The sequence below is a fragment of the Alligator mississippiensis genome, chromosome 1 (genome assembly GCF_030867095.1).
Source record: "Alligator mississippiensis isolate rAllMis1 chromosome 1, rAllMis1, whole genome shotgun sequence".
NCBI lineage: Eukaryota > Metazoa > Chordata > Crocodylia > Alligatoridae > Alligator > Alligator mississippiensis.
The window spans coordinates 339,540,216-339,555,756 of record NC_081824.1 but is presented as its reverse complement, the minus strand read 5'-3'; the positions used below and the strand labels follow the sequence as shown (position 1 = coordinate 339,555,756).

The following is a 15,541-nucleotide window of genomic DNA, read 5'->3' as shown; positions in this document are numbered from 1 at the left end:
TGAGTAGCAAGAGTGAGCCTCTGAAGAATTCCTTCAGTGTAGAAGATTTATTCCCTGCTGCCATAAATATGCAGACATTTGGGGAGAACCCTGAAACTCAGCGAGCTGCAACTAGGTGCTTGGCAACCTCCTCTCTCCACCTTGCTCCCTGAGCACAGCTGTCATTGCCTTACTTTAGCTCCACATAAGAGTGAGCCACCCACAGACATCATTCTCTGCAGACTGATAAAGAAGCCAGGTGTTCCAGATCCATCAATTCCAGCTTCTTGAGGAAGCACCAAGTCGACCTGGCAGAAAATACTTCTATCAGTACATATACCAGATGTCTCCCTGTGTCTGAGCACAGTCCACAGGTAGCACAAATCAAACAGCAGCAATGGTGTTTCTCTTAAGAGCTGCTGCTGATTTCCAGGCCCACAAGGTAATGATACTTCCAACTTGCTTAAGATTCATCTGGTTCTCTCTTTACTTCCATAGTATTCATTGTAAGATTGGAGGAGGAGAGAGCATCTTTCCTCATTCCCACACCAAAAGTACCAGCACTGGCAACTGCCAGAGGAGGACTTGAGAGCAGAGAGGAAGAAATGGAATCAATTATAACTTCTCTAATCCTAACAATCCAGGGCACTTGAGCAGGGGAGTCAATGTTTTTGGCAGGTGTATCACAAATTAAGGCCTCATACAGACATTTAGTTTCACCTGGGAGAGTCACTGCTCTTCCAGGAGAAACCAGGAGATGATCAAGCTTTTTCTCCCAGAGTAAAAGTGGCCACTCCAGGAGAAAATAACTTGGGAACAACCAGGATTAAATCACTCCCAGGAGGGTTTCTCCTGCAATAGTGAATGTCTGCACATGCTGTGGCTTCTCCCAGAAGAGAACATAGTCCTCCAGCATTCCACCCCCTCCTCTGATCCAGGGATACAGTATGTCACTCGCTAGACTCTGCTGCTCCAGCAAGGAACAGAACATGCCCCTTCACAGTCCCCACATTGTGCTGCGGGGAAGCAAAGCCTGACCATGGGCAGTCTGGGTCAAATCATTAGGGCTGACCTATGCACTGCTGCCACCTGCTGCCAGTCAGACTAAAGAGAGCCTGCAGAGTACACTGATATGTGTTCACAGGCCTTCCCCCTACTCTCCTACCCCTCTCCCAGACGTACAGTGTTCCCACTGCAAGCTCCCCACCCTTCAGGCCCTCAGCATTCTAATGTCTGTACACATGGCTCTGGGTAAGTTTTTTTTTTTTACCAGGAGAACAAATCTGGGAGAATTCTCCCAGATTATTTGAATGTTTGTATGAAGCCTAAGTCCACGTACTCTCCAAGTGCCACTCTGATCCCTTTGCCCTGACCAATCTGCTGCTGTGCCTTCTGCTCCATGCTCTGTGCTCCCTGCCCAAACTGCCACTCTATTTTCTATTCCCAGTTCTACCTGCTACTGTGCTGTGTTCCCCCTTCCTACCACACACATGGGCTGCCTGTGCCACTTGTGGCATGCATGTCACAGGTTGACCGCCCCTGAGCTGCAGCCAGGAACAGAACTGAGTGGAAGAGTGACATCTACCTTGGCTTATGCGTGTGCCACAGCATTTAACCCTGGGTCCTGCAGATACTATCCAAGCCACAAAGCCCTGCTGCTGTGCAGTCTAGTAAGCAACTACCCCAGAAATCTATACTTAGTAAGATCTGCTGTTTAGACAAGTTTTCCTATATATTAGCTTGCACTCTTGGTTTCTTTGGTTGCATGGGTAAGGTCTACGATCCAATCTCTGCCCAGTGCATCAGAGTTGTTGACATAATTATCATAGAATCATAGAAAGCTAGGGTTAGAAGGGACCTCAAGAGGTCATCTAGTCCAACCCCCTGCTCAAAGCAAGGACCATCCCCAACTAGATCATCCCAGCCAAAGCTTAGTCTAGCTGGGTTTTGAAAACCTTCAAAGATGCAGCTTCCACCACCTCCCAGGGTAACCTGTTCCAATGTTTTACTACCCTCTTAATGAGAAAAATTCTTCCTAATATGTAACCTAAACTTCCCCTGCTGCAACTTGAGACCATTGCTCCTTGTTCTGTCATCTGTCACCACTGAGAATAGTCTAGCTCCATCCTCTTTCAAATCCCCCTTCAGGTAGTTAAAGGCTGCTACTAAATTCCCTCTCAGTCTCCTCTTCTCTAGACTAAATAAGCCCAATTTCTTCAATCTTTCCTCATCAGTCATGTGCCCCAGTCCCCTCACCATTTTTGTCACCCTCCGCTGGACTCTCTTCAATTTGTCCACATCTTTTCTGTAGTGGGGGGCCCAAAACTGAACACAGTACTCCAGATATGGCCTCAGCAGTACTAAATAGAGGAAAATAATCACTTTCCTTGGCCTACTGGCAACACACCTACAAATGTAGCCCATTATACCATTAGCTTTCCTGGCAACAAGGGCACACTGCCGGCTCATATTCAATTTATTGTCCACTGTAACCCCCAGATCCTTTTCTGCAGAGCTGCTGCCCAACCAGTCAGCCCCCAGCCTGTACGGTGCATGGGATTGTTCCATCCTAAGAGCAGGACTTCGCACTTGTCCTTATTGAACCTCATGAGATTCCTTTTGGTCCAATCCTCCAATTCATCTAAGCCACTCTGAATCCTAGCCCTACCCTCCAGTGTATCAACTACTGCAGCTACCCTGCAGCTTGGTCACCTGCAAACTTGCTGAGGGTGCACTCTATGCCATCTTCCAAGTCACTGATGAAGACATTGAACAAAACCAGCCCCAGGACTGACCCCTGGGGAACTCCACTTGATACCAGCTGCCAACTACACATGGAGCCATTGATTACTACCCTCTGAGCATGATGCTCCAGCCAGTTTTCTTTCCACTTTACAATCCATTCATCCAGCCCCTACTTCCTTAGCTTCACTGCAAGAATGTTGTGGAAGACTATCAAAAACCTTGCTAAAATCAAGGTACATCACATCCACTGCTCTCCCCACAGCCACAGAGCCAGCCATCTCATCATAGAAGGTAATCAGGTTGGTCAGGCATGACTTGCCCCTAATGAATCTATGTTGACTATTTTTAATCACCTTTTCCTCCTTCAACTGCTTAAAAATGGATTCCTTGAGCATCCATGATTTTTCCAGAGATTGATCACATCACCATGATCCATATCACTATGACTCATAAGATTAACCTACCTTGTGGAATGTATTTACACCATATCAGCACAGATAAAATCTTGCTGTTTAATGAAATTCTGAAAGGTCATCAATATTCATAAGAAGAAGTCCTTGGCTGCTAGAACCCTTGAAACAAGTGTTTTTAGTGTATTTTTCATTTTTAAATCTGGGTCACTGACCTGTCTCTAAGTTCCTCTTCACTGTCTTTCATGAAATAGTAGATAGTTCTGAAATATGAATCACAAAAGTCTGTCCTCAGTCTCTCAATCACCTACCCACTGACCAGCATATTCTATTCAGCCTCCCAAAATCGTTACATCAGTCAAAATATCTACACATTTATTTTTAAAGGATAAATAGATCTGTTGAGAGATTACATTTTTGATTATGCTCATTAATAATGATGAAGAAACAATTCATCTAACTGTTTATGTGGGATGTAGCCATATTTCTGAGTGCTTCTTGCATTCATATAGTGCCTTTCATACAAATAATTCCCAAAGCTCTATTTACATCTTATTGATTTTGCCTGTTTCATGAATACATTAATTATTTCATCTCTGTGCCAAAAGCCAGAACAACATACATCAACACTACAATAAATTAAAGCAAGGAGAAATGCCATCTGGGAGTTTCAAAGAAATCAAGGGGTTAAGATGCCCAATGAATTTCCAGGGGTTCTGGCAAACTCAATCCTTAGAAAATCCCTGATAATCATGTTGATGAAAGCAAACACATGATCCAATGAGGGGAGGAATATCAAGTTTTGGTGTACGATGATATCAACTTCGACAAGTAGGTTCTTCAACATTAACAATGCTGATGCTTCAGACCCTTGGTCTAAGTACAGACAGTCAAAAAGCCTGAGATTGAATCAATTCAATCTTCACAGGTTAGTCTAAACTGCATAGATTAAACTGATAAGCAAGTGAACAGACATTCACAATGCAGCCACATGCCTGCAGTGGCCCAGGCCAGAAGCTGAGGGGTGCTAAAGTACCCTGCTCCAGTGGAATAGACAGCTTGGGCCAAGGCTAGCCTGCCCACTCTGCTAGTGGAGATTTGCAGGAGAGATGCTGGAGGATTGTGAGTTGGCTTGACTCAGGAGGGGATCTTGGGCAGAAATTCAATAAACCTATTTAACCTGAATCAATTAAGTCTGATACTACATCCATCCACATTTATTTTAAACCAGTTTTGGCCATTTGGAAAAGTGCTTTATGTGCACTGAACTTCTGTTCTGTTACAGATTTGAATCAGCTTCCAATCACTTATAGCGGTTTATGTGTAATTTCTGTCCCTACCCAGGTGTTGAAAAGGAATAGTTCAGTAACCTATCTAAATCAATGTTCTGCAAACTTTTGCAGACTCAAAACACCCCTACATAACTTTTTGGAATTTGGTGGTACTCTATTTTAGAGCAAATTTATTTCTCATAGGCTACCTCCCTACAACACCCTAAGGATCTCAAGGTGTTGCAAAGTGGGCAGGGCACCACTGAGTGTAGGTCAGGTGTAGTGCTGCACAGTGCTCAAAGCTGGCAAGAGCTGCTTGTAAGGGCAGATTGGGAAGTTTGGGGATGGGTCATTAGGCCCCTGAAGGAGGCAGCTGTCTCTGCAGGAAGCAGAGGGGGTGACAGTAGCTGCTGGTGCAGAAACTGTTGTCAGATGAAAGAGAGTGGGGCAAAACCCTCACTCTTTCCACTCACTGCCTTCCCCCATTTCTACATGACAGGGTAAGCATAGTCTGTGCAGTTGTGGTTGCCTCTCCAGTTATTTGAATACAGGTGCCTGGAGCCACCATTTCCTGTGACTCCTCCCACCTTCTCCCAGGAGCATGGGAGGAGTGGGAGAATAAGCTAGGCTGAAAAAATCTGGCACCATGTCTGCTCACCCACATATGACAGATTGTTATGCTCAGAGGCATTGGGGTACCCAGCCCAGGGGCTGTCACGGGGTCTAGCTGTGCTTTTCAGCTCAGCTCCTTCCCCTGATCTGGGACCTGGTGGGAGGGGACAAAAGCAGTGCTACCAGCATGAGGAGGAGCTGGTGCTTACTTTCTCTCATAGGGGCCGGGGGCTTTGGCACCCTTTTAAGGAGCTTGCAGTACCCAGGTTAAGAATCATTGATCTAAGTGACAGTTTTGAGTATGGAAAGATGTAACAAATAACTATTGATTGGCATACAATCCAATGTCCATGCAATGACCCTTAAAAATCAATCTATAACTTACATCACCATGAACCTTGCTATGTAATAAGGCCACTTGATCTAGCAGTCACTTAGCTAAATAAATATACATAAAACAACAGGACTGTGTGTCACCAGAACCTCAAATTGGGTACCACTTTTTGTTGCATAAAAATACAGTCTTTTTAGAAGCATCCTAAACAAATATTTATAAATTAAACCTTATGGTCCAATAAAATCAGATTAGGACTTACATTTTCAGGTACAGCCAATAATTAGTATAAAATTTAATTGTATTAATTTTGAAAAATTGTACATTTTAATTGCAGCTAAAAACAGGTCACTCAATGTTTTAGTAATATTTTGTTGTAATTTACTCATAACCCACAAAAAAGAAGTATTTGTAGAATATAACACAAAGTAGTCCTGTGCAAAGCGGCTAGTATTCGCTTCAGATTTGGATGATTCATGGGACAGTGATTCAATTCGGTGATTCGAATCACTATCCTGAATCAATTTGACTGAATCAGCCAGGCCCATCCCCCCAGCTCAACAATGGCTGGCCCACCTGCCCCGGCTCCCAGCACTTAGGGGAAAAAAAGCCCTGACTCAGTGGGTGATGCCAAGTGGCGGTGGGGGGGGAGTGATCCCTGATGCCCCCCACTGCATGGGGGGGCTCTCCATGAGCCCCCTGACCACCTCAATCCCCCAGCCCCCCCCCCCACAATGGCTGTCCCACCCACCACGGCTCTGGCCCTTTAAGAAAGTAAAAAATGAGAAAACCCTGCACTCACCACTTCTTCCGGGGGGGGGGGCAATCCCCACTGCCCTCTGCTTCCCCATGCCATGTAGGGGGCTCTGCATGGACCCCCTGAAGCCCCAAGGCTGATGCAGGAGCAGTGAGTCCTGAGACTTTTCTCCATTTTTTTTTTCTTGAAGGGCTGGAGCTGGCCTGGGTGAGACACCTGTGGCAGGGGCTTGGGTAGTTGCGGGGGGGAGGAGTTGGAGGGCTCATGCAGAGCCCCCCAGGCAGCATGGGGCAGTGGTAGAAATTGGGGATCACCCCCCGCCCAGCAATACCCGGTGAGCACCGGGGCTTTTCTTTAAAGGGCCAGGATCTGGAGAGGGTGGGAGTGGGCAGGGGCTGGAGGAGCAGGCAGGGAATGGGAGCTGGCAGGGGTCCCCCCATGGTTCCCTCCCCCGTTCCTTCTATTCAGCACTCATGAACTCAGGCACAGCTCCCATAGATTTCACTGGGAGGGCCAATGAGGGCAATGAATAGATTAGCAAAAGGTCTTTTGCAGTCAAAGCTCACTGAAGTCAATGGAAGGACCCCCAGTAGTTTAAATGAGCTTTGGGGGAAGCCTTTAGATCACAGATCTTAGAAATACCTGTATGCCCCTTTAAATGAGCTACTACTGAGTCTCTATTCTGAAAGCTAAATGCACCCTTTTACTTTCCCTCATATAGGATCTAAACTTTTCAAATGCCAGCTGGACAGCTTCTCTGTGCATTTATACTATATGTATGTGCAATTTTCAAATACTGCCTGCAAACTAATCAAAAATCATTTCTATTGTAGTGCATGCCACAGACATTCATTTCAGCTTCATCCAATGTCTTTTCAAGTCAGAGGGAGTTAGGCTAGACCCTCTGTGTTCTTTCTGTAATAAAATCATGGCACCTATTGCACTTGGGTTCTGCAGTGGAGTATTTGTACATACAGTAATTTCAACATTACTGCACTCTATTAGATCTCCCAGCTTACCTCCAAGACATGCACCCATAGCCAATGAAAAAATTAGTGGTTTCACGGGCAGGTTAACTTCAGGATCTTGACTAAGGTTGAGCAGCACAGGAATCTGCAACACAGAGGGAGAAGGACAAGTGACATTAACCATCCATGAATTACTGAAACCTAAGCAATAATGCTTTCCTTTCCCTAAGAATCTTTGCATAGAATTCTCCTTTTGCCCTTTTGGGACTCCCTAGTATTGAGCCTGTCTCTCGTTGTCTGAGCCAATGCCACAGCATTCATCTGAGCTGGGGTCTAGCAGTACAAACCCTTCCTGGCCACGGTCTTAAGTATAGTCTAGTACATTTAGGGTCCTTTAGGCTATCAGTGTCTCATGTGACATGACAATAGTAGCTATTAGGGCTGTGCAAAGCTTCAGTCCCTGATTCAATATGACGGAGCTTCAGCCCAATTCGGTGGCTGAATCTCCAAATCTGAATCAAATCAGGAGACCCTTTAATCTCTCCAAATCGAATTGGAACCCTCCGAACCAATTTGGAGAGGTTCAGAAAGATTTGGAGATTCAGACATAGACACAGCTTTAAATGTTTTTTCTACATACCTCAAGGTAGCAGGCGGCTCATCAACACTGCGGTGGTGCAGCAGATGGAGCGTCCACAGGATCACGGGGCAGGGGGTCCCAGCATGATTGGCAGCAGACCCAGAAGTGGGCCAGAAGCACTTCCAGTCCACTTCCGGGTCCACGGGGGAGCGCACGGACTCCCCTCCCCCCCTTGGCAACCAGTGCCTCCTAGGTCTGGGGGAGCACCCGGGGTACCCCTGTGGCCGACTACTGAGCTAGGGAAGAATGGGGGCAGGGGGCCCACACACTCCCCAGCGAACCCAGAAGTGGACTAGAAGTACTTCTGGGTTTGCTGCTGAGCATGCAGGGGGGGTCCCCCTGCTCCTGTAGGACTCTCCATCCACCCCACCATCACAGCATCCACAAGTAGTGCCTGGTATATAAAAAAAAACATTTAAAGCTGTGTCTATGTCCAAATTGCTGATTCTATAAATCAGCATTGAATCTTCTGATTCAGATTCAGCCAGATCGAATCGGGATAGTGATCTGAATCAATGAATCACATCACTGTACCCAATTAGGGCCAAATCCAAATCAAATATGATCTCAGAGCATTGCTGGGCATGTGCAGGTGCAAACCAGAAATCAGCAACAAGGCATAATTTCAACCTGCAGATTTCAACAATGCATACAGAGCAAGTGGTTGGTGGACCCTTGAGGGGTAACCCCAGCCTCAACAATTTAGATACGTTGCTGGCCTGCTCCAACCTGAAGTACGATTTATTGGGGAGAGGTCCATTGTTGAGAGGGAGGGCTTTCTATGACACTGTAGCACTGGGAAAGCAGGCAGGAAAGCAAAAAAGACAAACCAGAAAGATAAATGTCATAGTTAACGCTCTGCTTGACATTTGTGAGCAAAGATGTCAACTCCAAAAAATCTGGAGAACCTGGTTTTATACATAGAGATAGGGCATTGATAGAGCTGAATTCCAGAAACCCTTAATGACCTGTTATGTCAGCCAACAGGCACCAGTGGAAGCCCTTAGGATCAGTATGCATGAGGAAAGAATTTCACCTGTATCTTTTCTTAGATACAAACATACATCATAAGGTTTTCAAATTAAAACTAAAATAATTTAATTTACTTGAATTCACATATTTAATTATTGTAATCTCCTTATAAGGCTGAGCATACAACTTATACCAGCTGTTTTTTGTTGTCTCTTTGACACAAATTGATTTTCATTTAGTTCAAAGCAGTCTGAATTATTTTTATTATTAAAATCTGACAATAAAGTTATTTAATCTATGTCAAAACTATAATGTATGCTGTCATCCTTGTGAGCATAGTAGGGATAGGATTAGACCATTAGCCTTTATACCCTCTGATTGCTGCTTTTGCAGTAAGAGAGCATAATATTGTTGTGTTATAAAACATATTTTTGTCTTAACAACAGAATACTGCATCATCTCAATGGCCCTTTTTTTCTTTTAAAGGGACGTGAAATCTAAGATATAATACTACCAATCACTAACAGGTATAAAGTCAAATACTAGGTTTGAAATAGTATAATTTTCTCCATGCATTTGAAAGTATTTTAATGTATGGTGCACATGTCCTTTGTAAAGAGGAGGAGCTCTTCATAAGGAAAGCTTGTTCTTAAACTCATAACTGGCCAAGAGCTGAAAGGAAAACATTCCGTTAATATTATAGGGTTCTATATCAAAATATTTATTAGACCCTAAAAATCCACAAAGTTTTATGTAGAGATTGTGAAGTACCTGGGCTAGTTTCTATTATAGCTTGTGTGTACAGGCATTCAAAAAGTCCAAGGCAGAAGCAATCTAAGTTATGCACTTTACACTAAGTGCCCTAGGTTAGTTTGCCTTTTGGCAGGGAGGGCACATAGCCCAACTACACTGGGCAAGGCACTCTAGCACACCTCCCAGCAGGCTGTCAGCGAATGCTGAGCACAACTAGCAGCCAGACACCCCTGATCGGCCAACAGCCCCTCACCCCAGCCTTACCTCCTGCCACCAGCTGGCTGTTAGCCACAGCCAGTGGGCAGTGCGGGAGGAGAGCAGACATCTCCCAGCTGTTCTGGCTCAGGCCACACTGGCTGTCTATGGCAGCTGGAGTGGGAGGTGGGGGCAGTGGAGGCCCCTGCCACATGGCCCCAATCCCAGCTTCCCCTCCTCCTCCCCCCGCTGCTTTGTCATGCAGGGACACAGATGCCAGAATCTGACCCCCACCTCTCCTGGCCTGGCTGCTGCAGACAACCTGCCACAGGCAGATGGCAGGGCTGGGGACAGAGCAGACTGAGTTCCAGTATACTGCCCTGTGAGGGGGAGTTAGCAGGGACCCAACAAATAAGCCTGGGATGCTGGCAGACAGCAACCTAACTGCAGTTGGGAGGGAATCTGGTACAAAAATTCAATAGACTGGTCTAACCTAGTTTCATAGTTTGTAGGGTCCGAAGGGACCTTGACAAATCATCAAGTCCGGCCCCCTGCCATGGCAGGAAAGAGTACTGGGGTCAAATGACCCCAGCAAGGTGTTCATCTAGCCTCCTCTTAAAGACCCCCAGGGTAGAAGCGAGCACCACTTCTCTTGGAAGTTGGTTCCAGATCCTAGCTGCCCTGACTCTGAAGTAGCGCCTCCTGATGTCTAGTCTATATCTACCCTCTGTCAGCTTGTGACTGTTATTTCTTGTCACTCCTGGGAGTGCTCAGGGGAACAGGGACTCCCCCAATGCCTGCCGGTCCCCTCTGAATAGTTTGTAAACAGCCACTAGACCCCCCCTCAGCCTCCTCTTGTGGAGGCTGAACAGGTTCAGGTCCCTTAGCCTCTCCTTGTAGGGCCTGCCCTGCTGCCCCCTGATCATGCGAGTGGCCCTCCTCTGGACCCTCTCGATGTTGTCCACATCCCTCCTGAAGTGCAGCACCCAGAACTGGACTCAGTACTCCAACTGTGGCCTGACCAGTGTTGCATAGAGGGGGAGGATCACCTCCTTGGACCTGCTTGACAAGGTGCAGTTGGCCTTCCTAACCGCCATCCCCACACTGTTGGCCCATATTCATTTTGGCATCAATAATGACTCCAAGATCCTCTTCTGCCTCTGCACTGACGAGAAGGGAGTTCCCAGCCTGTAGGTATGCTGCTGGTTCATCCTCCCCAGGTGCAGCACCTTGCACTTGTCAGTGTTGAAACCCATCCTGTTCTCATCCACACACCCCTGTAACCTGTCTAGGTCTAATTGCAACCTATTCCTCCCTTCTAGCGTGCCCACTTCCCCCCACATCTTAATGTCGTCTGCGAATTTGAACAGGGTGCTTTTTACCCCCTCAACCAAGTCACTGATCAAGATGTTGAACAGTGCAGGTCCGAGGACCAAGCCCTGGGGGACCCTACTGCCCACATCCCTCCAGGTCAAAAATGTCCCATCCACCACCACTCTCTGGGTGTGGCCCTCCAGCCAGTTAGCAGCCCATTTGACTGTGTAGGTGTCGATGCCACAGTCCCCTAGTTTCTTAATGAGAATGGGGTGAGAGACAGTGTCGAAGGCCTTCCTAAAGTCCAGAAAGACTACGTCCACTGCTACCCCTGCACCTAAGGATGTTGTGACCTGGTCATAGAAGGCCACCAGGTTGGTCTGATAGGACCTGCCTCTAATGAACCCGTGTTGGTTGCCCCTAAGCATAATCTTCCCTGCTGGCCCCTCATGGACATGCACTATGATAATTCTCTCAAAAAGCACTTAAACACTTAATTCTCTCCTAAATCACTTAAGTCTGATATGGCACTGATCCTGGTCTATCTTAGATTGGGTTCTGCCACTTTTAAACCAGTTTATGTGCACTGAACTTCTGTTCAGTTATGGGTATAGACCGGTTTCCAATTAGTTATACTGCTTGATATCTAATGTCTGTACCTGGCATATATATGTGGGAGTTCCTCACTTTCATAACATGTAGCCATGACCATGGAAATCAAACACTTTTATCTTTAAGTGTAGCTCCTCAAGGGTCTGTTACAATCCCATTTAAGTCAATGGGAATCTTTCACTTTGCTGGGCTTTGAATAAGGCCCTTTCATTATCTAAATACATCCCATTTCAACATTTTTTTTTTTACAAAGCAGTGGTTACCAAATGAGCCTCCATTTAAAAGAAATGCTTCTCACTTCTTCTGTTAAATCACATTTAACATCCTTTGCTATGTTAATTCATATAATTATATGTGTTATGCACCAGCTTTGCACGCACAGCGAATACTTAAAATCTCAGCCTCATTTACTGTTGTAATTAATCCAAGTGCTGCAAATAGAAACATAAAATATTAAATGGCTGGAAAGAAATGTGTCACTCTATGCTTCATGTTTTTGCCTTAGAAAAAAAAAAGGCTTATATAGCAGTCTTTGATCCAAAAGGAAAATATAAACAATGTGGCTCAATTATGGCGAATACAACAATAGGTAAATATAAGCTCCCATCTATATATATAGTGGTGTTTCATTTTAATCACGGAAAAATGTGGATTTTGGGTTACTTTTTCTAATCCAAAAATTTTGGAGATTTTTTTTATCAGAGAAAACTAGGATCCCTGTTGATAAGCTAGTAAATCTTCAAGGCATGGGGTGTTGTGGAATGGCTTTGATAGTATTGTCTTCTACATTACAATTTCAGTTCAGGAGGGCTTAAAAGTGATCCTTTCACCTTGTGTTGATGGTGCCACTGTCTTTACAGAGTGTTATTCTATCCTTGGAGCTCAGAGGCATGATTCATTGTGTGCTTGGCCCACACATAGCTCTGGCTGAAGAAACTATCCATGTTGTAGCTGTCAGCAAACTTATGAATCTCTTTGGCTTTGACCTCCCAGCACTTGTTCATATACTTTTGAATTTTCCTCTGGGCCTCAGCTTTGATGTAGCTGTCGCAGGGCACTAAGGTGTCCTGCTCCTAGAAGAGCAGGAACTGCCTGGGGAGAGCCCAAAGAGCCAGGCAGGAGCCCAGGTGCAAGTTGCTATGGCAACCAGCTAATGAGGAAATTAGTTTGCACCTGCACCTGGTCAGCTGGCCGGAAAGGGCAGGGCCTTGGGCCCATATAAACTCCAGGCTGGAGCTAGGAAGAGCAGTTCTCTGCTGGTGGTCAAGGGAGAAGGAGCCCTCCTAGATAAAGTGAAGGGAAGAGGCCTGACTAAGTTCTGCTCCGGATAATGTAAAGGGGCCGAGCACACCTTATGTAGCTTGTGTTATGTTATAGTCCAGGGGCTTATGTTTTGTTTGCTGTTTTATAAGACTGGTGGTTTGGAAGAGGCTATTTGGGGATGGAGGAGGCCTCACTGGGGGCCCACTACAGCATGGGGACCCCGGCACCAGAGGGGGCACAGCATTTGTGGTGCACAAACCCAGGTGCCAGTGAGGTGCAAAGCTGGGGCTGCCGAGAGCCCAGGTGCCAGTGAGGCACAGAGACGGGGCTGCGGAGAGCCCAGAGAGGACAAGGGGGCCAATTCATACCAAGGCCCAGACCAAACAATGTCAATGCCATCTGTGAGGCTTGGGGCATGGTAAAGGGGTGGTTGGAGCTACGCATAGCCCATAAGGCTAGAGTGCCCCTGAAGCACCCATCATGAAATGAGACCTACAAGGGGTCTGAGAACCCAGAGGGTTCAGAGAGTCCATCAAACCATGTCCAAGAGGACTTAAAGGCAGCCTCCCTGTTTTTATATTTCCATCGAAGACGTGGCGGATGAGAACTGAGGGTGCCCATTGGGCCAAATTGGCATGGTCGAGGGGGCCTTAGGAGATCACAGCTGTCCTTAAGGACCCCATCCCATGACAGTAGCCATAACTGTTTTGCTTCTGATTGGAGTTGGCATCATTCTGCCAACCTTTTAAAAGCTCTCCTTTTTCTGTCAATGAGAGCTTATATTTCCCTATCATTGTCACTGAACCAGTCCTGATGTTTCTTAGTGGAGAAGCCTATAGATTTTTCACACACTTCATGGATGTCTTTTTTTGAGGCTTTCCCAGTGATCAGTAGTGTCAAGCTCATCAGAGAGGTCACAGAGCTTCTCATTCAGGCACTGCTGGAGATAATAGATTTTAGCAGGGTCTTTCAAGCACTTAATTTTCAATGCCTTCCTTGGTTGCTTCTTTTGTTTTTTGATTTTGGATTATATGAATGGACATAATGGCATGTATCAAACAATGATCCTGCTATCAGTCATCTGTGCTGCTCATAAGTCTCGTAATATGTATGTCATGATAGTCCCAGGCACTCAGTATGCTAGTCAACCAGATGCCAGCATTTTGAGTGGGGGTGCATCCATGATGTCTTCCATTTGTTGCTTTGGCAGAATAAGGAGTTTGTAATGAGATCATATTCCAAACATTAGCTTAGAAGAAGAATTTCACTTGTACTGACTTCTCCAATGCTTCCTTTCTGAGGGTTCCTTTCCACAGCTCGGAGTTCCTTCCCATTCTAGCACTGACACCACCAAGATTTATCTCATCTTCTTTGGGAACATATGATAGGATTCGGTCCAGTTAAGAATAGAATTCTTTTTTCGTTTCATCATCTGCACCTATATTGGGATGTAAGCACTGATGACTGTTTCGTGTTCCCTTTTGGTCAGTTGGAGATAAAGGGTCATGAGACAATCTATACTGTAGATGTGTCCATGTTTTTCATCTTTTTCCTTTTCAAAAGAAGGTGTAGCCACCACCATGTTTGTAAGCTGCCCCTCTTCTGCACATCTGGTCTCACTAGACATCCAATAAAAATGGATGTAATCAAATAAAGTAAAATTTTTAGCACCTGAACAGGCTACTTTATCTCACTGCGTGATCAAACAGAAAGAAAATTGAGGCTGAAACCCAGACATAGATCATAGGTTAGTTCACAACTGTCACTCTCTGAAAAATACTGCAGGAGCTTATTGAGGAAAGACTGTGTTGCAACCCTCTCAACTAAAACTCCTCTTGGTACTCCAGGCAGGTACACAATATGGCAACAATGGCTGTTCACACACCCTTTCAAAGAAATCAGCATAACTCCTTGGCCCAGCTGGGCCAGTTCCATTAAATAAAGATAGGATCTCTCTTTCTTCTCTGTGTTAGGAAGCAAAAAACACTACCAACTTCAACCAAGAGAAACAGCAACAAGCTATCCAACAAGATCATGCCCATTATGTGTTGGGGCACTAGGCAAGAGGGCTGTCAACCAGGTCATACCTCCCTGCTTGTGCAGCTGCACAAAGTATACAGTTTGGCCACTTCTCATCCTTTATAACAGTATGTTCTTTAGTGATGGGAGAAGGGTAATTACAACTATTTTATACCTTCTGTGAATGTTTATATATCCTTTACACATGGTAAAAGTGAGCATTTTCCATGAAAGAGGTACTAACATAGGTGGTGGAAGGCCAGGGCTAATGGGGCTCAGCCCCCACAAATGTGGGGCAGCTGGTAGGGCTACAAGACAACTTGACTTTGGGCTCTGGGCAGCTGCAGCAGGGGTGGGACAGGACATACATGCCAGGATCACATCCCAGCATGTGGATCACTGGCTGCCCATCACAGTAGGCAAGTAACAGTCAATCCTATGAATGGGAAGGGTCTAGGGGGAGGGGTGCAGATCAAGGGCCCCATGGTGAGGGAGGGAGTGGGGCAGAGGCAGGGGTTGGGGTGAATGGGGCCTTGGCCAGGCCAGGTGGTGAGAAAATCAGAGCCCGGGCTTCTCATCCAGGGGTGCGGAGGGGCTCATTCCACTGTACACACCCTGGCAGAGGCCCAAGAGGCACATGCCTCCCTGATCTGTACATGGGATGGAGGTGGCTGCTGCTATGGGCTGGGCTCTGCAT

At 46.0% G+C, this 15,541-nt stretch overlaps 1 protein-coding gene across 3 annotated transcripts in view; it reads right to left on the bottom strand.

The window, feature by feature from the left end:
* Nucleotides 1–15,541, bottom strand: part of OCA2 (OCA2 melanosomal transmembrane protein) — a 422,456-nt gene that overhangs the window by 130,496 nt on the left and 276,419 nt on the right. For all 3 annotated transcript variants that reach the window (XM_059720961.1, XM_019485119.2, XM_059720962.1), the window contains one exon: nt 7,128–7,221. In XM_059720961.1, the coding sequence (XP_059576944.1) occupies nt 7,128–7,221 (94 nt within the window). The remainder of the gene's footprint in view (nt 1–7,127; nt 7,222–15,541) is intronic.